The sequence below is a fragment of the Corvus moneduloides genome, chromosome 4, assembly GCF_009650955.1.
Source record: "Corvus moneduloides isolate bCorMon1 chromosome 4, bCorMon1.pri, whole genome shotgun sequence".
In the NCBI taxonomy this organism is placed as follows: Eukaryota; Metazoa; Chordata; class Aves; order Passeriformes; family Corvidae; genus Corvus; species Corvus moneduloides.
The window spans coordinates 52,812,441-52,838,116 of NC_045479.1; the positions used below are offsets into that span (position 1 = coordinate 52,812,441).

General features: G+C 38.6%; 1 protein-coding gene across 2 annotated transcripts in view; it reads right to left on the reverse strand.

Annotated features, from left to right (window-relative positions):
- Nucleotides 1-25,676, reverse strand: part of SLC13A1 (solute carrier family 13 member 1) — a 49,236-nt gene that overhangs the window by 5,176 nt on the left and 18,384 nt on the right. The window contains exons 2-14 of one of the 2 annotated variants that reach the window (XM_032105274.1): nucleotides 23,734-23,868; nucleotides 21,801-21,929; nucleotides 20,921-21,057; nucleotides 16,903-17,090; nucleotides 16,249-16,306; nucleotides 16,094-16,160; nucleotides 15,434-15,594; nucleotides 12,714-12,833; nucleotides 11,425-11,523; nucleotides 11,234-11,335; nucleotides 3,808-3,911; nucleotides 2,782-2,891; nucleotides 1,955-2,116 (exon numbers count right to left, since the gene is read on the reverse strand). In XM_032105274.1, coding sequence (XP_031961165.1) covers nucleotides 1,955-2,116; nucleotides 2,782-2,891; nucleotides 3,808-3,911; nucleotides 11,234-11,335; nucleotides 11,425-11,523; nucleotides 12,714-12,833; nucleotides 15,434-15,594; nucleotides 16,094-16,160; nucleotides 16,249-16,306; nucleotides 16,903-17,090; nucleotides 20,921-21,057; nucleotides 21,801-21,929; nucleotides 23,734-23,832 — 1,536 coding nt within the window. In that variant the 5' untranslated portion in view covers nucleotides 23,833-23,868. Of the gene's footprint in view, nucleotides 1-1,954; nucleotides 2,117-2,781; nucleotides 2,892-3,807; nucleotides 3,912-11,233; nucleotides 11,336-11,424; nucleotides 11,524-12,713; nucleotides 12,834-15,433; nucleotides 15,598-16,093; nucleotides 16,161-16,248; nucleotides 16,307-16,902; nucleotides 17,091-20,920; nucleotides 21,058-21,800; nucleotides 21,930-23,733; nucleotides 23,869-25,676 lie in introns of both variants that reach the window. The other variant, XM_032105272.1, reaches the window with a different exon arrangement.

Genomic DNA, 25,676 nt, shown 5'->3' on the forward strand with positions numbered 1-25,676 from the left:
AGTGTTGATCTCCTGGGGAGTAGGAAGGCTCTGCTGAGGGATCTGGACAGGCTGGATGGATAAGGTTCAACAAGACCAAATGCCAGGTCCTGCCCTTGGGTCACAACAATGCCAGGCAGCGCCAGAGGCTGAGGGCAGACTGGCTGCAAAGATGCCCACTGGAAAAGGACCTGGTGGTGCTGGTCAACAGCAGCTGAACATGAGCCAGCCTGTGCCGAGGTGACCAAGAAGGCCAATGACATACTGGCCTGGATCAGCAATGATTTGGCCAGGGCAGTGATTGTCCCTCTGTACTTAACACTGTTGTGGCCACACTTTGAGTGCTTTGTCCAGTTCTGGGCCCCTCACTACAAGAAAGACATGGAGGTGCTGGAGCATGTCCAGAGAAGGGAAATGGATCAGGGGAAGGGTCTGAAGCACAAGTCCTTATGAGGAGCAGCTGAAGGGGCTGGGGGTGTTCAGCCTGGAGAAAGGAGGCTCAGGGGAAACCTTATCACTTTCTACAACTCCCTGAAAGGAGGCTGGTGGGGGTTGGTCTCTTCTCCCAGACAACTAGTGATAGGACAAGAGGAAATGGCCTCCAGCTGCACCAAGGGAGGTTCAGGTCATCAGGTAATGTCATTCAGGTCATAAATTCCTGGACATCAGGAAGAATTTATTTAGTGAAAGGGTTGTTAAACATTGGAATGGACTGCCCATGGTGGTGGTGGAGTCATCATCTGTGGAAGTGTCCAAAAAACAACTAGACAGAGCACTTAGTGTCATGGTTTAGTTGGCAAAGGTTGGATATGATGATCTCAGAAATCTTTTCCAACCTAAATGATTCTGTAATTACGTGAAAAGAGGAGTAAAATTTCTTTGAAAGAGAAAATACATTAGTATATGTCAAGGCTGGCCAATAGGAAAATTTACAGGCTAGAAGACAATCAGTAAGTTTTGACGAAGAAAGAATCAGATGTTTTGATAAAGATGATAAGAAAGGACAGAATTGATCTAAGGACAGAAGAAATGAGAAGTACATACAAAGCACATCTATTAGCCCTCTCTCCTCTTTGTGACAACCTGCAATGTTAACCATTTTTGCTGAAGATGCAGTCCTGAAGAAGCCCTAAGAGAATTGTCCTTTTAAGAGCTTCAAATATTCACAAATAGTAATAACAGCATCAATTTTCACATGTTGAACTGTACTAGATTTTTCTGAGATAATTTTCTTCACAGTGGTTTGTATGTTTTGGATTTGTGCTGAACACAGTGTTGACAGTATAGGGATGTTTTTCTTCTGGCTGAGCAGTACTTACACAGAGAAAAACCCATTTCTACTTTTGTCACTGCCATGCTGATGAGGAGGCTGGGGTGAAACTGGTAGGAGTCACAGTCAGGACAGGTGACCCCAACAGATCAAGATCCATACCATATAGCAACATGCTCATATATATAAAGTATATATATATGTATATAAAGTGGGGGGAGTTTGGAGTGGTGGCATTTCTTACCTCAAGTAACTGTTACATGTGATGTGGCCCTGCTCTCCTGGAGATGACTGAACACCAGCCTGCCCATGGGAAGCAGTGAATTAATTACTTGTTTAGCTTTGCTTACACGTGGGGCTTTTGCCTTCCTTGTTAAATTGTCTTTATCTCAACCCATGAGTTTTCTAGCTTTTCTCTTTCTAATTCTGTGCAAGACCCCACTGGTGCGGGATTGAGTGAGTGTGGAGCTTGATTGCTGTCTGGGTTTAAATAATGAAATGAACTTTTATGTAATTTTACTAAATTTTCAGCATCTCTTGTTAGAAATACCTAAAGCAACCAAGTATCCAATGCACAATAGAGGACAGCAAAAAACCTGCATGAAGTATTTTATTGAGACTTTTTAAAACTCCTTCTTTTAGCCGCTGCATTATTATATGGATGATAGAATAGATTCTGATTAAAAATAAGCTTGTTATACTCACCAAAGGAGACAGTATGGGCAAAAAGATTGTAATGGTAGCTGGATTGCTGGCAACTTCTGTTACTGAAGTGACAATAAGGCAGGATATCAGGATAATCAGCCACAAGGGTAATGATCCTAGAGGGGTCAATTTACTTGCTACCCACTCAGAAAGTTTTGAAACCTGCATGAGGAATGTGAGAACATGATTTTTTTTAGCAAGTCACTGAAAGGAATATTTAGCAAATGGTGTATAACAGGACTTTACTCATCTGCTAATTGTGAAGTATTTTTGTAAAAGAGAAAAATCGGAAATATTTTCCATATTCCTACCAAATGTTTTTAAGACCATTTTTGTAATTCAATGGTGCCCTATAGGAGCCCATGCAAACTATATTCCATTTATTTATATTTGCATCTCTGAGATGGTTAGAGGAGTCTTAATCAGAGAATGGTATTATGAGTATATTAGGCTTCATAACCAGAGTCTAGGTCCAAACCTGCTTGATTTATTGGAGTAGCCATCAGTAATTCCACATGGGAATTATCTCAGTGACATTAAGTCTGAGGCTTTGGAAACAGTGTGTCTTCACAACTCCTGCCCCCATCAGATTTAAATTAAATAAGAAACAGGAGTCATCATTGTGCATAATCTTGGAAGACATAGGGAACTTCTTTTTCTCTAAACCTGCTTTCTGAACAGCTTGAATATTTGTCTCATTTATCCAGTTCAATATTGCTACAGAATAACTTGCTAAAACAAGAGAATAGCTGTGAATTCACTGCATGTCTGAATTGCTCCTGATTGGGTCATGCTATTTGTTCAGTATCTTCTATAAATTGCATTACCTCGCAGCCGTCTGCCAGCGCAAACCCGCCACCAACAAGAATAGCTATTTCCCAGGGCATGCATGACTGAAATTCCTTCCAAGTAATCAGTGGCATGTAACCAAAAACAGCTAGAGAAAAAAAAAATTAAATGAGAAAAAAAATTAAATAAGAAAAAGATATAGTCCCCCAACCAACATTTAAAAACATATTGACAAGCTCTTGAAATAATCTCCCTGAGGAAGTACTTGGGAAAAATTCAAAGACAAAAACCTCATTGTAACAGGAACAAAGTCTCTGACAGAAACAACCTGCACTTCCTGGGGCAGACCTTTAGCTGGGGAAAACTGTCATGGCTTGGGGACATTAGAGCTGCGACAGTTTCTACTAGTGGAGCATTGGCCCCTTTCCCCTCCTTCCCTATGTGGAAGACAGCTGTAGAATAGCAATGAGTTTAATTTACTCAATAAAACTTCTCTATTCAAACAGATTACTGAGCAAATGCTGTTTCACTTAGATGTTTCACTTAGACTCATTTAGGTTCTGACCTTGCTTTCTCTGTGAACCCCTAGATCCCATTTTTTTCAGCAGCACAGCTGAATACATAAAGAGGACAAGCCAGAGGTATACTTTAAACAAAAATTCCATTTTGAAGAGGAAAAATTACATGACAATGAATTCATGTAGTTTTGAATTTTATAGGGTACTATAATTAAGCAGTAACATTTTCAAAACATAAGCCTAGCCCTGCTCCATGCAGCCCCATTTCAAAGCCCATTGCAGTCAGTGGAAAGGTGGTTTCCATTGGTGTCCATGGGCTGCAGGTAGCAGCTTCCTGCCCAGCACTAGCTCCTGCTGCTCACGTTGCATAATTGTTGGCACTGATTTCCAGGCCAGGGATGCTTTATAGCCCAGTGGTTTATATCCTCTACTAAGACTTTAGCATTAGTATTTAACAACTTTCCTCTAAACAATGCAATAAGTTACATTTACAGTAGCAACTTGGATACCTTACTGTTGTAAAATCTACATCAAAATATACTCAACTGTTTTCTCCATTTGACGTCCTAGACAATGTTTTTGCTGGAATAATAAAGAACAGGAGGCCTATCACTAAGGCAGCTGTTGAATCCGTAATATAGCCTTTATACCTAAGGAGAAGTTAACAAGAAAAAACCATATAAATATATATAGTCAGGAGAAGGAGGGGAGGAGAGAGGAGAAAGACAGATTAGCAGAGAAGACCTGCTGTGGACTGACCATAACCCTCTATTCCCCATCCGTTGCACCACTAGGTGTGGTGGAAAGAGGTAGAGGAGTAAGGAATGAAGGAGTCAAATTGAGCCCGGGAAAAAAGAGGATGGGGGAAAAGGGTTTTAGTTTTTGTCTTTGTTTCTCACCATCCAACTCTATTTTTAATTGGTAATTAAAATAATTTTTCCCATATCAGGTTTGCCCATGATGGTAACTAATAAGCAATCAGTTATCCCTGTCATTATCCTGACCCACAAACTTTTTGACCTTATTTTCTCCTCTGTCCTGTTGAGGAGAGGCAGTGAGAAAGTGGCTGGGTGGGCACCTGGCAGACAGTCAAGGTGAGCTCCTCACATCTATAGAAATATTTGGTGCAGACCCTAAAAACTCATAAATAAACATCTTGAGTAAGCATGTGTTATTTTGCCACACAGAAATAAGCTGGGGGAAGGGGGATTTTTTGGAGTAGCTGATGCTTAATAAACTAGTTTTCACAGTTCAGTCATAAATTTAATAATTTAAATTAAATTATGCTCTGCAATAGATTCAGTTTAAGAGGCCTTAAAAAGCACAGTGCATACCCACAAAGGGTGATGCTTTTGTAGCTGAGGAAAGGCAGCAGAGCTTTATTAACATCTTCCTATGGCTGTTATTACTAGGGTCACAGTCAAAAAGGTCATGTTTGTTTTGGTCATTTCCAGTGCCTAAGAACTGTTTGCACTACTGTTTCTTAAACTGCTTCAATATCCTTCTAACTTGTAAAGAGTAGCCCCAAGATCAGGCAAGGTGCAAAGCTGAGCTGTTAAGGCCATTTTAACACATCCAATCTGTTACACAATGTTAGCTGGTGACATATCCCAGTCTGTCTCATTTCAGTCAAGATGGTCATTAAAATGAATAGAAATTTTACTGAAGAAAGCTAAGCAAACATTTTCTTAACCTTGTCATTTTTTTCTGTTTTCTGCAAGTTCTTCTGTAAGATTTTTCTGAACCAATACACCAATATATTTGTTCTCTCAGCCTCAGACCATATGTTTTTCTAAATATTCAGCTACAGTAGGTCCAATAATAACTTCCCATCGGATCTTCCCAGCAGCTTAATGTTTTGTACTGAACCAGAACTTTTCACTGAAAGGAAAAAAAATTCTCTGTTATATGCTCCAAACTCTGATGGAGTCCTTTGCTTTGTTAGGTGAAATTAAAAAAAAAAAGAAGCACAATATGCATAGCTGATTTACACCAAAACCAGCATAATTTTAGCTAGCACTGTCACAAAATGAAGATGTCAAAGAAGTTGAAGTGATTCTCTAATATTTTCTGTCTCTTGCTTCCTAGTGTTTGCCTGTATAGAAAATACATTTTGAAAGAAAGTTACTATATTTTTATGGTTTCCTAAGGCAGAGGATTCTGCCTATATATTACCTTTAGCCTAGGACCAGATGCACCAGGTCTAGGGATAGAAAATATTTTCCTCTCAGATCCTATCCTACATTCTTTTAAGACTTGCTAGAAGTTTTGAAGGAAAGCAAGATCTAGATACAGAAACACTTCATGCTGTCACTTTCCTCTAGGCTGCTGCATTTTCATGTAATGGTTGAGTTTGAAAGGGGCCTCAGGAGGTTATCTGGTCCAACACCCTCTGCTCAGGCAGAGTCACGCAGAGCCAGCTGCCCAGGACTATGTTCAGACAGTTTTTTTAATATCTCAAGGGTGGAAAATCCACGACCTCTCTGGGTCACCATCACAGGTAAAAAACATTTCCTGATGTTCGGGAGGGATCTCGTAAGTTTCATTTTGTGCCCATTGTCTCTCATCCTGCTACTGAGGCTCCACTAGGAGCCTGACTCTTTCCTCTTTGCTCCCTCCCACGTAGTTTTAAACATTGTAAAGGTGATCCTGCAGTCCCCTTCCTGCAGGGATTGTCCTCCCCAGGTGCAGGACTTCACACTTACACTTGTTGAAGTAGGGGGTGCAATTTTTCTCACAAAACTTAGTATTCCTGATGCAAAACACCATTCTCAAAAAACCTGCTTGGGACACACGTAACATCCTACCATCAGTCAGACTATTATCAGGACACACACACGATGCCATTCCAAACAGAAGCTTTTCAATTATTATCAAATTTTGAGATAAACATCTTTCAAAGCCTATTTATCCAAGTTGTAATACAATTGCATATACAACATCTACCTGCTTATAAAACTGCAAATCTGATTGTGCTATAAGGAAGCAAAAAACTTGTTGATTCAGGAGATCTCACAATGACTCCAGCTGAGATCATTGTAGAGAACAGGGCTGTGGACAAAAATACATAGTGGTCTTGTGTTAGGAGTAAAGAAAGCAATAACCCATGATGAAAAAAAAATACAGTTAATTCAGGCAATAATCTGAGGAAGAGTGAGGGAAGCCAACCCAGCCTACATCAGCTGTTATCAGCTGCAGCCCAGTGTTGAACTTTCTGTTTCTTATGAGGCTCATAAACCCCTGGCCAAAGGCCAACCTGGAGCTGCTCTAATTGAAGCTAATATCCTACAGCCTGGAATTAGGCCAGGACATAGAAGGAAACTGCTGTAGCAGAAATGACGTGTGATCCTGTGCTGTCAACAGATGGGGAGGAAACAGGCATTTTTACCCTGTGCTGCTCTCTGTAGTGTTATACAATATTTATTAAAACATCCTGCTGTCAACTCACAGAAGGAGGTCATGGGTGCAGGCAGGACAGCAAAGAAAGGATTAGTCTTTAATAGATATACAATTTTTTTTTTAAGAAAAATTAACTGATAGAAGTAATGTATTTTTTAAAGGGATCTGATAAAGCTAGAAATAATGGGCTCTACTCAATACTGCTACAGCAGAAATGTGGATTAAAAATTTGCTGACAGTACAAAAAGTAGCTCTTAAGAAAGTATGAAGGTAACATAAATAAATGGCAGTATTTCTGCTGGGATTTCAGATATATCAGTGTTTGCATATTAAAGGAGTATTCAGTAATATGTGAGGATGCACACAAGGGTCTGAGAACATGAACATGGGTGGTGAGAGTGATGGGAAATTTTGTTTGAATCAAAGCTTTAAGCATTCCATTTAGTTCATCAAGCAAAGCTTATAAGGTGATATAATCACAAGATACACATACTTTTAAAGCACCTATCACAGAAGAGTTTTTAATCCAACAGAGAAAGACAAAATGACATAGCTGGAAGCTATATTCAGACAGAAAGCAATATATGAGTTTGTCTTTTTTAGCTTGACAACAGACATGACTATCAAGAAAAGTAGCAAATTCCAAAATCTGAGGAACCTGGGTGTCATGGTTTGCATAGTTTGGGTTTTTAGTTAAGGAGGGCTCCATCAGCCACGGAAGTGATTCTCTTGCAAAGAGGTGCTTACAGCTTCCTCTAGACCCGACAGAACCAATCAACTGGCTAGTTTGAATATTAGCAACTTTTTTAATCCACTTAAGAAGCTTGACACACCTCTTTGGTCCACATTTAAGAGCCAACAAAACCGGGAAAGCTCTCTTGCTTCCGGCTTTCGGACAGGTAACTGGGGGGCCTGTGATGCGGCCCAGCGGGGCCGGGCCGGGCCCTGCTCGGCGCGGCCCGGCCGGGTCAGCCACGGCACGGCTTGGCTGAGATCTCAGCCGCTTCTGCTCGCCGGACACCCGGCACAGCCCCCTCAGTGCAGGCTGGGCCCACCAGGAGACAGCCACCCCGGAGCCGCATGGCCCTGTTCCATCCGCGGCCCTGCTCCATGCAGGCCAGCCCCCACAGCCCTGCTCCGTGCAGGCAGCTGCACAGCGTGGCTCGGCCAGGCCAGCCCTTGCCTAGTGTGGCCGAAATTCATCTGAGGCCGCTGCCCGGCAGAGATTAGGTGTGACCAACAGCGATAAGTGAATTCTAGCTGCAAGGCCCAGGTGAGATTAACCCTTTTAGTGTTGCAAGTTTCCTCCAGAACAGATGTAACCTGCAGACATCAATCCTCTCCCAAGTCAAAGGAAAGGGAAAGGTGAAGGCACGTGAAGAAAACACCACAGAGACACCAAAGTCAGTGAAGAAGGAAGAGCTGAAATCCCAAGAGAGGAGAAAGAGGAGATGCTTCAAACCTAGAAGCTGAAATTCTGTTGTAAAGCTATGGTGATGAACTATGATACATCAGAGTACCTGTTGTAATTTCATGAAAGCATGGGGGGGTGGAGCGTTCAAACCACAGCCATGAACAAAAGTACCTGCGCTGAAATAAGCAAATGTTGAAGTAGCTGTGATCTGGTGAGAAGCTTGAACAGAGAGAGATGAAAGTGATGAAGACCCTTGCTCCCAGGGAAGAAGAAGACCTCTGTTCCTAGAGATGAAGATGATCCCAGAGACAGGCGAAGAGAACCTTTTGCTTTTGAACAGCTCATCCTTAAAATGGTATCCCATTAGCTCAAGATTGGACCCTCAAAAGCAGTTTTGGGGAAAGCTGTAAGTCGAGGGAAGGGACTTTCACATTTGAGCAGAGAACCAACGCAGGCGGCTGTCTCGCTGTGACATTGAAGCCATGAGAGAACTGTTTCTTGTGGAGATGTCTCCATAGCATGAGCAAGAGAGACTCCTCTCCCTAAGTGAACTGAGAGAGAGATTATTATAGAGGTGGTAAACTGACTGAAAAAATCTCAAGGGTTGTCTTTTTACGTTGTCAGCGGGAGAAGGGAGAAAGGTGGGGGGAAGAGAAGTGTTCTGAAGGTTTAGTCTCACCTTTTTTCTTTCTTCTAGTTCTGTTAATAAACTTCTTTGTATTCTTTTGAGTTTTGTGCCTTCTTTGCTTTCTCCTAATTCTTATCTCAGTAGGAAAATAAGTAAGTAATGGATATTTTGAACCAAACCACTATACTGGACTTGTCACCCTAACATCAACCCTGGTTTCTTTCTGGAAATTCAGGTTCTAATAAAATAAATTCTCACTGGGTTTAACACAGAGAACAGTATAACTCTTATGATCTTCAGAAAGTTAGAATAAAGGATCAGACAGCCTTTTCCGGTTTAAGATCCTGAGGGTGGTGCATTTCCCACCTAATAGGACTCACTCACTAGTTTGGGAGTGACATTGTGGCTTTTCATAAGGTCAAAGCTCTTTTCAGGTGGCAGAATTTCCCTTAGGCCTTCTGTGGGATAAGGCCCTGTGGAAGCAAGTGCTATCGGATTTCTGTAAGGGTGGAGAATATTTCCTTATAGTTGTTTCCTGAACCATGAACTTAAGGAAGTTGTGCACGCACATGCCTATCTCTGTACTTAAATCCAAAACACTGAGTAATTTTATAGGCAGGGGCCTTAGGGAACAAATGTATAAGAGATGTAATCTGCAGTTCAGTGCACTGTTGGAAGCCTCTTGGACATCATAGTGAAAGAAACACAGTTCCTAAGATCTGAGGGTTTTTTCCCAGTTCTTTGTTGTTGCTCTTCTTTGGTTTGGGGCTTTTTTCTAAGTATATGCCTTGCTCACAGCTGTACCTCTGCTGACCCTATGCCCCTCTCATGTATTTTCACTGATAAGTTTATGTTGCTCAGAAACTATTAACCTGATTTACTGGTTTTATGCCTTTTAATATAATTGATTCATAAATTAAAGCTATCTAGAAATAGGCAAAGTATGAATAGTAAGAAATGCTTTCTTTCCTCTTAAAGTACATAAGGAAAGCTTTGTTTCTCTTTGTTCCAAATTACAACAGTATTCGGCCTAATGTCATATGACACATGCTTGCAGTTCCTTCCAAGGACAACATTAGAGGCCATCCACAAAGTAACATCCCTGTGCAGAACCTGGAACCATGCTTATTTTTGAGAATGTTCTATTTTTCTCTGCCACTGTACAAAATCCTCAGATAATGATAACTTCAGCTTCAAATAGGAATATGGGGCTCTCTGAATTGAAAAAGTCATTTGAGCCTAAGTCCTGTATTTGAAAGGTTGTTTACAGTTCCTGTTTTTCAGTTTAATATGTAGCTCTTGAAACAATGCTCAGTGAGCACTGGGTGTTAACAGGAAGCAGGAAGAGAAACCAACCCAGCCTGATTGCTTAGCTAGCTGATTCCTTAATTAGGTCACCACTCCAAAACCCTTTCAAGAGTATAGTGTTTCATATGAGACAATGATCATCAGCTCAGCTGTTGTTATAAGGAAAAAACAAATATTCTTTTTCAATTTTTTCTGATGATTAAAAGTAAATAATTTTAAAACAATCTTAGTTATTAATACACTTTTTAATGGTATTTTTTTCGACAAAATAATTTTGTGTTACATTTTAAATCTTTGAAGTGCTACAATTATTCCTTGTGACATCCTCTCTTGGACTTTCTGGAAGAGCACTGGGAAGGTGTGTAAGTGGTGGAAATATATTTAAAGAGAGAAGGCATGATGTCTGTGTGCCTTCACATGTCATTTATCACAAACACACAGGAAAACAAAATGGAAAATTACCCTCCTGGTCCAGCACTGGCCTTTGGGCTATCCAGTAGTAAATGTTAAATCCATGAGGACCTATCCTACAACTACTTCCCATCACTCCAGAGCAAAACTCAAACCTTCATCACAGAAAAACAGAACTGAAATAACAGTAATTACAGCAAGAGAAAAGGAGATATCACAGTAATATAAATTGCTGCAAGACTGAGTGATTACAAAGGGAAAAGAATCCAGGTGATCCTGGGGAAGTTGCAGCAGAAGGCAAAAAAACACAATAGTTTTTGACTTTTTGGTGTTAGGTAAACTATGATGTTAAGGGAGTTACGTAGGAATGGACAGAATTTATATCCATAATTTCAGCTGTCCAAGCAGGGGATGTTGGCTACCCTGCATACAAGTGTTCTGTCACTAAGGGCAGTAGATCAAAAAATTCTAACCAGATTTATTCTTTAAATTTCACATTTGACGAGAAAGTGGAGTACTTATGCATTTTCCCTCACCAGATTAAGCCTAAAACCTAGTCACAATGCCTCTTAAGACACACTTTATTTTATCCTTTAACACATTTCAGCTATTTCACACATACATCTGTGAAATGGCTGGAGTTTATCTTCTGTATACACTACAAAGGTCTGCAACAACTTGGGCCTGGCATATTTCTGAAAGAAATATTTTTCAATAGAAAATATTTTAATGTTTGAAAATTGGTAAGAAAAGAAGGTATGTAGTCAAGGCACAGTACAGTTCTTGTTGGTTTATCAAAAGAAATCACTTACTTTGGGAAAAGTGAAGACCATCCTGGGATGAAGCCAGGATCTCTGCTGAACCACAGAACGGTCATTAGAATGAACAGGACAAGTGTAACAGTTTCTGGGTAGCTATAGCAGAAGTAGAATGAATTATAAATTTTCCTGAATTCACATTTGGATTTACCTGCTCTTGTTTGCAGATTTATAGTTTGAAATACCTAATTGGTCCAAGTTTCTTGTACTCCTGTAGAATCACCCGTGATGAGGCCTCTTCTCTAGCTGTTTTCTTCTTGCCACACTTGAACATGTTTTTAAAACTGGAATGTAAAGCAGCAACATTGATGATGAGTTAATAGTGTATATAGAAAAAAGTGTCCAACCTTTCCAGTTACCAATAGCACTTGACAAATCTAAAACTGTCACTTTACAATGCAGTATCTCCCATCTACTTATCACACACCAAACCGAGCATATTGGAATTCATTGACAATGCCCAGTGGGAGACTGACAGGCAGAAACAAAATGTGTCCTCTTAGTGATCAGCTCATTTGCCCAGGAAGGGTGAAACTTAAATCATGTGAACTAATTGAAACAATCAAATATATAACCTGTCTCTTTAATAAAAGTCATCTGTGGCTTTGCTTTACTTTGTTTTGGAATGAAAAAGTTTGTATCACATGAGTAGCCTACATATTGATAAGCAGAGTATTTGCTACAAGCCATGGCTTAATTCTTGGACAAGACTCTTACACAATGTTAAAAAGAACATTATCAAAACAATAAAGAAAAATGAAACAATAGATGTTCACATATAGAGTGGTAAACATGGGGTGATTCTGTCTGCTTAAAACTAGTCTCACTTTTCATGTCTTGCACCATAAGTAGCCACGTAACTGTGGAAGATTGGTGTCCCACCTATCTCTCCAGATGTTAGTGAACCCATGGAGAAAAAGGCTTTGAAGAATCATCCCAAAAGAAGTACTGTCCTCTCCAGAACTATAAAAGCCCAAGCTCTGTGGAGAAACAGAAACCCTACCATACCACCACATACAAATTTAGGAGAAGCAGAAGTTTTTTACCTCACATTTACAAATACAGTCATCCAGTTTATAACACAGACATTGCTCAAGTATTCAAACCAATGCCTCACTCCAACAAAGTGCATACACCTATTACTCTTCCAGTCAGAAAAAATGTGTAAGATTTCAGTATTCTTCTGTCTTGCACACATGCACTGATTCATGATGATGTGTGTATATTATAACGGAGTGAGTACACCCATTTGTGATACGGACTTTTCACACTGGGCTGAATAGTCCAGGATCCTTATTTTAGAAAATTCTTGTCCCATCCAGAGATTAAGCCATACTAATCAAGGTTGCAAAATCACTGTTGCTGCATTTTTTTCCTATTGAGCCTATTAAACTAAGATGCAATATTTACTCCTGGTACAAATTATCTTTTATATCAGTAACCTTTAGTTTTATTGATTATACCATTCACTTACTCAAACCCAAGGAAAAGCCACTGGAGCCAAACCCAGGAGAGGAGTAGAATAATAACTGTGATGGGGATGGAAAGGATAAACCAGGATCCAAAATTGATGCACTGGCAATCTGGGTAACGTCTGGATGAAAAAAAAAAAAAAAAAAAAAAATTCAGTTGAGCTTTGCAAAGGAATGAAGACTTGTGAGAATTGCCAGAAAGCACTGCTGCAGGAGAGTTCTTCTGGCTGGCAGTGGACTTCAGCATGAGGTGGCCTCTGGCATCCTTTTACCTCACCCTCCCATCCTGTTCCTGGTCATCATGACCACTACAGGAACCAGCTGTGCCAGTTATCTGAGCACTGGATCAGCAGCAGGTCTGGGGATCTGACACTGACTGAGGTGTGTCTAAAGTGAGTTCAGTAAGCAAGGGAGGGCCATGCACAGCCTAAGGACTGTTAGAACTATAAGAAACAGAATTTGAAAGAAAGGAGTTTTTTGAGATGAGACCTTAGCACAAGAAAATATACTCAAATGAAAAAGTTCCAATGAATGTAGAAGGCAACAGTGGAACCAACAATGAGACTTGTATTGTTTAGACTTCCATAAGTGATTCAAAACTGATTAAAATCAAAATTATTATTACTAATTTCATGACTGTTCATTGGCTAGGTGGATTGTCTCTCCACTCACCTTGTCTCTTTGAGGTTGTCTTAATCTACTGTTTATAGATGTGGGTTATTCAAGCAGAGATCTCCCTTCCATGTGCATATAAGAAAAGGAGAAAGGCTTTGTTTTTCTGAAAGAAATTGCTTTACTGTTGAATGTTTTTGATGCCAGATAGGCAAAAAGGCAGGGTAAAAAAAGCCTGCTTTCCAATTTACTTTGTGAACAGAAGTTACTCTTCCTTTGAGCTCTCCCAGCTCTACTGAGAGAGCTTTTAATGCTAAAAATGAGAAAATTCAAGTCTCCTTGAGCAGCCCTCCTTCTTGATGCAAAAATGAGTTGGAAGGGAAAGAAAAATGTCCAGATAGAGATGCTAATGACTATTTCCAATTATTAGACAATCTATTGTATTTCAGGTTCTTGCTAGAAGGAAAATAATTTTGATGAGTCCATAGGGTTTTGATGCTGTAAATGCTTGTTATAAATGCTCTCTCAAGTATTGTACAAATTTTAAGTTTGATCTATATTTACTATGATGCTTACATATATCACAAATATAGTCTAGCAGAGACCAAACCTAACCCCCTACCCTCTGTTTGGGGTGATGTTCTGAGTTGCAACTGTAAATAATGATGAGACAGTGAAACTGGAACAATATAGAGCATTGTGCTGTTAAATAGTTTATTGATTACATGGCTATGTACCTTTTATTACATGGTTAGCCACATCCATTTTTGAACGTAAAAATTCCAAGACAGGAAAGAACTGATATCAGCATAGTAATGATTTAACATTTCATCACTTGCTCAAGTGTTTATGATCTTTCCTAAAATATGTGTGATAATTTCTTTATGAGCAACAAAACAAGCTCTTAAAAACTTTATGCTAAAGACCCAATTCTGTTACAAAATGATAGTTTATTGTGGTCAAGTTCTACAATAAGTTTGTACAGGGCTGAATATTTGTGTAAGTATTTCTAGTAATCTGAATATTGAAGTTACGTATTCTTCATCTACAGAGCAAATATTCCTCAGGTAGAATGGGTGATAAATTTAAATGATTTTTAAAAACAATCTATTACACAGTTCTGGTTGGATTTTCTGCTGCTGTTGGTTTATCCACTACAGGTTTTGCCTGAAGCAAGGATGGACAGGACACACTGATTTATTTTCTAGACCTATCTCCTCTGGAAAATGAAAAAGTGTGACTGATTTTAATAATTCTCTTTCTACAGTGATTCAGTGTCAATATCAGTAAACTCTTTGCAGGCAAACACTACAAATATTATCAATAACTGGTCTTCAACAATTTTACCATGTGCAAAAGGGAATAGTGGGGGGAGGACAACAAAAGGATTGTGCTTTATTTTGTTCTATTTCAAAATTGGAGTAGGAATGTTTCTGAAAATAAGTAGTTAGAAAAAAAATGTTCAGTGAGAACTACTGGATTTCAAGGGGTTTGGAATGAAATTTGCCAATTTTCTTTTCAAACCATTCTACTTAAATATAACAAGGAATATTAAAAAATGCTTTAGAATACCTTAAAACATTGTTCCATTGAATGCAAAGTTTCAGACTGGTTTGAAATTACTTGCTTTTTTGTTGATTAATGGACCCAGATTTCCCATTTCAACAGTGCTTAGCCTCTTGAAAGTCTCCTGATGCTCTTTGCTAAGCAGACTGAACTTACCTCCTGGTGTACTTAGAAATTAATTAACAGGTCTTTATGGCCAGATAGTGCCTGCCCTATTCATGCTAAGTAGTGTTTTCCTTCTCAGAAAAATCTATCTTTTTCCATGCAGCTACCAAAACAGTAAAGTACTACTTAACCAAACAATGGTCATCTTGCTGCATGCGTTGGCAGATCACTTATAGACTTTCTCTGTGTAAGGCAAATACAACCATGCAATTTCACTTTGTCACCTTAACAAACATTTAAGAAAAGCAATAGAATCAAACAATATCAAATCAAAGGGCAAGGTTTCTAACGTGTTTTAGAGGAGCCATGTGAGAACTCAAGAAAGAAAGTTAAAATTCTGGACCAAGAAGAATACAAATAATATAATATAGTCTCTTACGAATTGAAGTGCTCAGTAAAAATCAGATTAGTTGATGTTCCTGTGATTGTGGTCAGTCCTCCAATGGTAGCAGAATAAGCAACACATAAACACATCACTTTGAAAATCCCACTGTATTTGTCCTTTTTGCTTTTTCTCTCTGCTTCAGCAGGTGGTAGGTTCTGCTTAGAAAGTATATACACCAATTAATATATAAGAAGGGCTCATCAGCAGGCATAAAAATAGAACTCAAGGATATCTCAGAAGAGCCTCACAATTTACTGGCAGTGTAATTGTCTGCAGTGTGGTTTGGTTCACAGTTACACTGGTAGTACAATTATTCGTGTAAAGGAAAAGGAGGCAGAGTCAAATCCTGAAGTCCTTTCTGTGATCTGTCTTTATAGAAGAACTGCCTTTGTATAGACTGATACATATACACACACCTGATATATAGAGTTTTTACTCTGGTGAGGTTGCTTTAATTTGTGTAAAATAGACTGAGAGGACCAAACCAATGAAATAATATACAAGCAAAGTGTGTATGTGTGTGTGACAACACGTATATCTCTTATTCACATGTAACCAGCTTGATTGCTACCTGTGCCATGTTAGGTGTGGCATAGAAGTGAGATTTAGATTAAAACTAAGTTTCATTGCTTAATAAAAAGACACTTTATGTACCTGTTCCTTTCCTTTTTCATTTTCCTTTTCAACCGTGCTTACAGTACTACCCACACTGTTGTTATATCTAGAAAAAAAAGGCATGTATTGTAACAAACAGATATTCTATTTAGATGAATTCTTAGAACAGAATTTAGTAAATTAACAACAATTACCCATTAGCTTGTTTTTCTTTCTCTTTCCAGTCTGGGTTATCATATTCTCCTATATTTTCTGTAAGACAGTGATGCAAAGACAGATAAGAATTTAAGGGAGTAAAACTCGACGGGCTCCATCTGCATGTCTCATCCCAGGCAATCACTTCACATCATCCCATCAATACATTTGAAGGCACCAATCTCAGAAACAGTTGGTTTGTGTCCAACTCCTTCATGACTCCTATGCCCCCGAATCTGAATCTTCTAATGAGGAGAAATATTTTTAATTTACAATCCAGCTGTGTAGGCTTAGATTCAGTGTTCTTCCAACATTACCCTATGGCTTAAAGAGCTCCTTTCTTACGCTAACATTTAAGCCTTAGCGCATCTATAGCCATCATATTTCTTTCCAGCCGTTTTATGAGCCTGGTAAGCCAGCCTCTTCCCTTCTCCCCTCCTCTCATCCAACTGCCACCTTCTGCACCTGTTCAGTTTTAATTGATCTTTGTGATCATTACAGAGCTCACACACAGTAATCCAAGAGAAGTCTCACAGTGAAGCACATAATGGTGCCAATACTTCTCTAGCCATTTAATTGTACTTGCTGTGTACTTGTTGTAATTGTTACTGCTGAGTGAGGGTGGCAAAGATAGAACCGCTCCGTGCGCCTACCGTCCAGCTCCAGTGCTGGGTTGATGGAGCCATTAGAGCAGGACAGCTCCAGCTCATCAGCTTCTGCTTCAGCTCTGATGATCTGCTGAGCTACAGCTTCTACAATTGGCATCACCATGGCAGCAGCAGAAGTGTTGCTGAGCCACATTGACAAGAAAGCACAGCTAACCATGAAACCCAGCATAAGCCTGGAATAGGAGAGAAGAGTCTGTGACTGCTACAGTAGCACCTCCTATCATCAGTCTATTTAATATAAATAGAGAACTTTGTCAACAGAGAAGCTGAAACACTGAAAATTTAAAGCTTGTAATTCTGAGAACGTTTTTGAATTAATCTCGATCTAAGACACTGAAATTATCTTATTTTAGAGGTTCAAATATGTTATAAAGGGAAGCAGAAGCAATGATGTTTATTTACAGAATTATACTCTGTTTGAACCATCTTTGAACAAAGAGCACCATGCATGTCACAAATTCAAACGAGCTAAAATGGCTACACTGATGATGTTATTAATCTCATACTGTACAGTCTAGGTCAAAACCCTGGAGTTATCACTTAGGCTGTAAAGTCCTCTAGATAGACCAGTTCATTTGTTATAGGAAGAAATATTAACAATTCAGTAAATGGTTGTTAACTTAGTTCTTAATCAGAGCATCGAGGCAAATCTAGGCATTATTTGGGCTTCAGTAAACATCATCTTTGATATTAAATGGGAAAGGCAAGGTCATTAAATTCCTTAATCTGGTCTTGGCTCAACTTTTTAGAAGTTTATTACAAATAGATATGCAATACACTGAATTGCATCAGTGACTGAAAAAATCAAACATTCCATTTAATATCTGGTGAAGTTGGACTGCAAATTTAGAATACAGGTCACAATGTCCTTTTTAATGCATTTCTTGGAGTTGGAAGGTGCTGTCATTGTCATTAAACACCTGCCATACATCATCACAACGAGAGAATTGAGTGGAGGAATGGTGGCATTGCACCTTCCTCTCAGAAGACATCTATGCAATTTGTAAAGTTCTTTGCCCAGCCTTGATCAGAAGCTTCACAAAAAATGTCAAGCTTACTTAGTACATGAAGCCAATATAGAAATTATATAAAAATCATGTAAACATTATATGATGATATAAAAATACCATCAAAATGTCTCTCATAGCCTTTCATTTCAGCTAATAGCAACAACGTTTCAAACAGGATTTTTTCTCAGTAGGGGAACCTTGTCTTTCCCTGTGCATTTTAATTGCATAGTGATGAAATGATCTGTAGACCAGCAAGTAACAGACTTGACTCAGCATAAATTGTCATCAGTAAGTAGTGCAAAACCCATCAATTTAGGCAGTTTTTTATTAGGTCCTCAGACAGAAGTTGAGGAAGAATTGTGTTTCTTATGCAGAAAATACGGGTCAGAATAAGCATACTGAATATGAATTTTCACACTGTAGAGAAATGCCATTTTAGTAGAACTTGTAAAGGTATTTAAAAATAAAAACAGATGACACTCACTAATGTATTTTAAAACTATTCATCATAAATTTCTAGCATTAGATAGATTGATGGTCAGGTGACCGTTTGGTACAATGTGGTGGGCTGTATTGAGGGACTCTAAAAGTGATTACAAAATAATAAAATATATCCTATCCTATTCAGCCCCAGTTTTTCTGCATTATTTTCCATGTGGTATAGTTAAAAAAATATTATGCATGGAACCTTGGATAATTATTTCGTTATATCCAGCTATAAAGTCACTCTTTGCTTTGCAGTGCACACTCAGTATTTTATCACCCTTTGTAGTCCTTGCCGGTTGCACAGATACATTCACCTTTCTCTGCTAGTCTGCAGATTACACTGCATGGCTCAAGTGACAGGAGGCCTTTACAGGCTCATAGAATAATCTGGGCTGTAAAAGACCTTTAAGATCACCAAGTCCAACAATAAACATAACACCACCAGGTTCACCATTAAACTATGTTCTTAAGTGCTACATCTTCAAATACCTCCAGGGATGATGACTTAATCACCTCCCGTGGCATTCAGTTCCAATACCTGACCAACCACTCACTGAAGAAATTTTTCCTATTATGTAATCCTCCTCTGGCTCCACTTGAAGCCATTTCCTCTTGTCCTGTCACTTTTCACGTGGGAGAAGAGGCTAACCTTCCCCTGGCTACAGCCTCCTTTTCAGGGAGTTGTAGACAGTGATAAAGGCCCCCCTGAGACTAAACAACCCCAGCTCCCTCAGCTGCTCCTCATAAGACTCGTGCTTCAGACCCTTCACAAGCTTCACTGCCCTTCTCTGGACTTGCACCAGCATGCCAATGTCTTTCTTTTTTTGGGCAAGGGGCCCAAAACTGAATACAGGATTTGAGGTGTAGCCTCACCCATGTTGTACTGGGGGATTATCACCATCCTGGTCCTGCTGGCCACATATTCCTGATACACATCAGTTTCTCCAGAAGAATACATAATGCAGAATCCAGAAGTCTCCTGCTATTTTACTTTCACTTCTACACCCTTTATGGCCTCTAATGCGGAGGTCTCCTGCAGTGATGTCTCTGCCTTGGGCTGGATGAGGCTCCAGTGTGCACAGGCTGCCCAGGGTCTGCTGCGAGTGGCTGAGGAGGGCACAGAGAGCACCACCATCCCTGCCATGGACACAGCTGGTGAGCAGCAGATGCTGAGAGGTGGTAGATCCTCTCCTTCACAGATCATCTCATCATAGTCTTATGATCCCTTTGCCATGATTGAAATGTGATAGAGATGAGCTAGTTATGAAGGATGCTTCCCCAGGGTCACAACTCTGTCTGCGGAGTTGCTCTTGGTATCATCAGCAGCTGGCTGCAGGTTTGACTGTCCACAGCAAGTTCCCCAGCAGTGTTCAGCTTAGCACTGCACACCATCCATTTGTGTTCTCCCTTTCAACTTTTCAGCTAAAAGTTGAGAATTAGGAGTGATCAAAAGAGAAGCTGAAATGACTAAACTTGCATAGCACAAGAATACAACTTAAGATAATGGGAAGCAGTAGAACCAGAATGTAAGGAGAATTTTTCCAAACAGGAAGCTACCAGCTATCAGAAGAGACAGAACTAAATCAAATACATGTGATACTTAAAATTAGGTCAGTCAAATTACTGAGGAATAGAAATAATTCAGCATTCCCATGACGTTTCATTAGTTAAATCACCTAAGAGGCATCTTATTTTTCAGACCTGGGGTTTCTGGTTTCCTGACCATTTTCTTCCTTTCTGCTTCCTGGCAAGAAGTCATGAGCATGATGTATTCTGGGAAGCTAAACTTGCTCTGTAGATCTTATCTGCAGCCTTACTGGTACGCTGACAGATACATCTGTCAGCCTAAACCTTTTCTGCAAGTTTGTAAAGCAAGCAAAGAAAAATTTTTCACTTTGTAAGACATATGTTGATAATGAGTAAGCAGAGAGTGTGATTTCTTTTCCCTTATCACCTCATCCAGCTGAGGAAGTTCCTATCCTTTGATATTTTTTTCATATGTAGACAAAGGAAAACACCACAAGTAAATATATTGTGTTCATGTGTTTTTCCCTCCCCACCATCTGCTTAGTTTTATGATTTTTTGCCCCCTCATTGTGTATTTGAACTCTTTTTGCAGGTTTGGGAATGTCCAGAATTTTGAAAACACTATTGAAAGAAAAATAATCAGCATAGAACAGATTTTATGTTGTAGGCATTAGGTGGGAATGTTCCAATGACCATCAAGGAACTGGACCCCAACATTATTCACAAATTAATCATACTTTTTGTTCAGAAGGATCGATCCTTATTATGAACAGAATCACTGCAGGGAACTTCCAGTTAGGATTTCCGCAAAATAATAAAGTGTCTCCTACCAACCAGTCATATCAATTTAAGTATCTACTTTGTTTGAGTAGAAAAGAAAGGCTGGATTTCTACTGTAGAAAAATCAGTAGGCAATTATTTCTGCAATACATAGCTTTTCACAAGTATTATTGTCCTTCAAGACATAGTTTAGCACATACCATGCAGGGTTGACACCCACCAGCATCACCATTTTTAAAGCCACTCTTTTGTGGAGATTCCATTTTTCTATTGACGTTGCCAAACAAATTACTCCAATTAGCAGTAGATGAAAGTCTTTAAAATAAGCAGATGCTACCTGAAATAAAAGAAAAAACAAAGAATAAAAAGGAAAGTAAATCCTTTGTTTTAAATTGTGAATTTTTCTTAACATTTGGTGTCATCATTTTTAATGAAAAAAATACAGTAAGATTATACTATGAAATAAATAAAGAAAAAAAATTTTTGGCTTAAAATTAAATTATTAAGTTCATTGGAACTGTTAAATTCATTTAACCAAATGATTCAAGAATAAAAGCACAAAAGTGCATATGGTTAAAATAAAATAAAAAATAAAGCTTAGGATAGAACAACCTAAAATCATCAGTCACATCTCACATACATATTAAATCACCAATGAAATGTTGTTTTTGTTACTTTTTTATCTATCCAACAGATAAAATAACAATTTTAAGCATAGACTTAGAGTATGATTATCTATGAAGTCATCTCTTTGGCATGAGGTGTTGCACTCAGCAGTTTGCACATGGGGTAATGATTGTGACATTCTGCCTCTATAATATTAAGGATATTTCATAACTATCTAGCATTTTCTTACTGACTGGCATCTAAGAACTAAATCACTATGTAGAAAAAATTATTGAAGAGATGTGAACAAGTCCTGAAGACAAAGCACGTGAGCAAGTCTTGAGTCAGAAGTATTGTGATTGGCACTCAGCAAATCCATAGATTTGCCTGACAGTTTTCAACATTAAGCATTTCATTCTTTGGAGTTTTGGTTCCTGATATGCACAATATAAAAGAGAGAAAAACAAAGGTTACCTGCTTGGATCCCATTATACCAAACAACGGGAACATAAAGGCAGGGAGCAAAGCCGAAACAGCCAGTGGCAAAGCTTCTGTGAGCCAAAAGATGGCAACTACAAACAATGTGTATGCACATTCTGCTTCCTAGAATACAAAAGGCACCAATAAAAACATGAGTTGATCATCTAGGGCAAAAAGAAAAATCACAATTCAAAAACTACAGCTACATCAGTAGAGAACTTCCCTACACCTGGAAAAAGTATGAGTCCAAGGACCGGCATTTAGGCTACTTATTGTGTGCTATTGACAATCCTGCTAAGATATGAAATGTAGTCAGTGAAATAGTTCTAGTGAGTTTTTTTTCTAAGAGATAGTAAAATTATTTAAATTCTACTACTCAGGAAAGGTGGGAAAAAAAGTCAGCTGCCTATTCCTTCAAGGACAATTAATCATCTAGGTCATCTGGAGCATTCTCAGGCCATGAAATCCCTGTAAATCAAAACCATTCTGCCTGTGTAAGCAAACCTTTAAGCCTCTAGGAGTACTCACAGTTAATAATAGGTCAAATTTTTTCTCTCCTAAAGTTTTGTCATCAGTATCAATAAGGCAAGGATATAATCTAACAAAAAAAGGTGTCGTGCAAGACTCACAAGAAACACCACTATTGTTTTTAAGGCTTGTAATTTTAGCAAGTGTTTTTTGTTTCAGCTCCTGAAAAGCAGGAGTTTTTTATTTTTTTCTCCTTTTTTTTTCCCCCCTGGGAGAATAACTTTCAAGGCTGCCTGTAAAATGCAGCCCCAGACAAACATAATGAGATGGAGTAAACCTAGTTTCTTCCAGAGTATTAGAAATCTCTTTTTTGTAGTTTTAAATTTATATTTCTGCTTTTAAGGAAAATGATTTGGAACCCTCAGTGCCCCTGGTTAGGGTATGAAATTACTCAACAGCAGCATAAATGGTTTGTACTGGGAAAGGAACAGCTTAATTATGTGGCTCTTGGAATCTTTGACTGGAAAACAACAATATTAAATCATAGTCAGCAGTGGCTATCATTTATTATGGGGAAGAAGTCTGTGTTATGTATGAAACAATTTGAGAATATCCATTCACCTAGCAAATGTTCATCTCACTTAAGTCCTACCACATTAAGAGTTTCCTCTCAGAAAGGAAACCGAAATACTGGAACTGTGATGTGAGAGCATGAAGCACATTGCTCTGTAACCACCACCTATCTGTGATGCAAGGACTTCTGAACCAAACTTTCACATATTGTCATATATGGGATGTATAATGCACAGATGATAACACATCACAGAATTCCATTTCGTTATACTGGCATCAGAGCTGTACCAAATACAGTCACTAGCAACACTGTTAGATAGCGGTTTCATCAGCTTGGAGCTGTCACAAGAGTTAGTGAATGCCAGAATTTATTTTAAGTTAAATAAGACTATGATGTCCTGTCATAGATTTTTCTCTATTTAGGAACCAGAGGGAATTTATCAGGTCATTGTTTTCAGTCATTTCCTATCAGACAACACAAAATGTGATGAACTTAAAATCCTTCATTAAACAAAAAAGTAATTGCAGCTCTTTTCCTGACAATTCATCTTCATTGCCAATCATACAGAGCTGTTTAAAAGTGTCCAAAAAGTAATAATGAGAACAAGATTTTCAGTATAGTCCAGATGTTGTTAGAACACAAATACATGATTCAGATCTTCATGCATCCAGTACATAATTTTATGTTGAAGCTGTCTTCTCTACATTTCTGTGCAAATACACTGAGTTGACCAAAAAAAAAAAAAATCACAATGCAAACACCATTATTCATTCAAGGTCCCTTCCAACTCAAACTATCTGTGATTCTGGTAATCTGAAAAGGTCTGGGAATCTCAGTCTTTACATACAGGTGCAAAATAATTATCTCTCCAAGCAGGTCACTTACTTTGGTTTTGATGATAAGTGGAAGTGGAAGTAAAAGCAGTGGGGTGAGGACAATGAGCAGGAACCTTCGGTAAACCAGGAGGTAGCTAAGAATCTTCATGGTTGATGTCTGTTTAGATGAACTTTCCTGAAGAAACTGCCAAAAAACATGTTGGACTTTAAATAGCTGACTCTGATTAATATTTTTCCAAGCTATCACCTTTAGCCATTGCTAAAGCAGGCCAGTAAAGCAAGTTAAAATTAAATCTGGGTCTTTATTGTTTTAGTGAGTTTATTAACAGTAGGTTGATAAGATAAGTGTTAGCCTTAAACCAAAGCTAGATGTCAGCTCTCTCAGGACTTTCTCTCCCTGCCCTTCCTCATAACAAGTTTATGTAATTACAACAGGTTTTAGACAGCTAATAAATAAAAACTTCAGGTGGTCTCCCAGTCACTGTTGACTTACGTAGGAAGTCAAAACATATAACACACATAGAATATATGTTCAAAACCAGTTGGGGCATTTATGAGAAATCATATGCAAGATTATTTTATTGAACAGAATTAAAAACTCTTCATCGTCATCTCCATCTGTGGAGATATTCAGAACTTGATGGGACAAGATCCTGAGCAACCTGACCTGAACTTTGCTCTGCTTTCAGTAAAAGGTTGGACTAGATGACTTGCAGAAGTGCCTTCCAGCCTCAGCCTTCTTGTTGCTTTTATCTGTCTAGAATCTAAAGTATATAGGGAAAACAGGGACTTTTTTTCTGTCTTGCCAGGCAGGGAATAGTTCATTTTCTCTTCTCATGCAGAAACAGGATAAGGTTTTTTATGTATATCATTTAAAGTTTTGAGGAAGTCTAAGAGTGGGAGACTTTTTGAAACAGAAGTCAAAAATAAATAAATTCTTCTGTCCTCTTTTTCAATAAAAAGAAAACTTGGTGCTGTCTTTGTAATACAAAAAAATAGCATCAAATAAAGAACAGGAAAAGATAGGAAAGAAGCTTGTACACTATCTGTGGGTGAAGATTAAAAGGGGGAAGAACACATTGTTTTGTGCTTGAGATCTTACATAAAGAAGAAAATTGGAAGAGGAGACAGATGAAGGACTGTTTGAACTGCCATCAGATCCATCCAAAGGACAGGTAATAAAGACAGATTTTTGCTATTCATATAACCTTTTGATTATAAGAATCCTATGTGTCAGGGTGCAGGCAAAAGAAGTGATCAGATTGTCATTTTGAGTACACACTTCTGGGTTCAGGAAGGTAGGACTTTGGCTACGGGAAAGCAGTGCCTCATAACTAACGCTCAAAAAGCAATTGCCTGAAAACCCAAAGGTGGGAAATGAACTGGGAAAGTATAATGAAGTAACAGCCTTGCTACTGGGGAACTGGGAAAACAGCTTTGACGCTACCTAGGGAGCTGAGACTGAGACTTCCTGGGAAGATAATGTAAGGGATTAAAGATGTTCAAGTGAACTGGTAACTTTTGAAAGGGGCTGTTCTAAATATATAACTTGTTTAAAGAATTCAGAGACAGCATTAGGAAATCTTCAAATATCCAAAAATCAAAAAAGAATTGTGTGTGGTCTGGAAAAATCTGTGCTATAAAGGAATAACAAACATTTAGACTGATAAATTCAGAAGGACTGTGATATGAAATATATTTCCGTTGGAGAAGTCACAGAAAACTTCTGTTAAAGTATCAGAACTAAGAGGAAATGAGAGGAGAGTAGAGAGATTTAGTAAACAAAAAGGAAGACAAACTGCAGACAGTGCTGGAGTATTCAACACTTTCTTTTCTTGAGTCTTCACGAAGGTAAATGGCAGTCAATTAAATGAATTTTAATATGAAAAAGAGAATGCACTATGGGGACAGTGCAGGTGGGATTAGTGGATATTTAGATTTAATATATGTATTCAAGTCAACAGTTCCAGATGAAATTCAACCATAATTCAT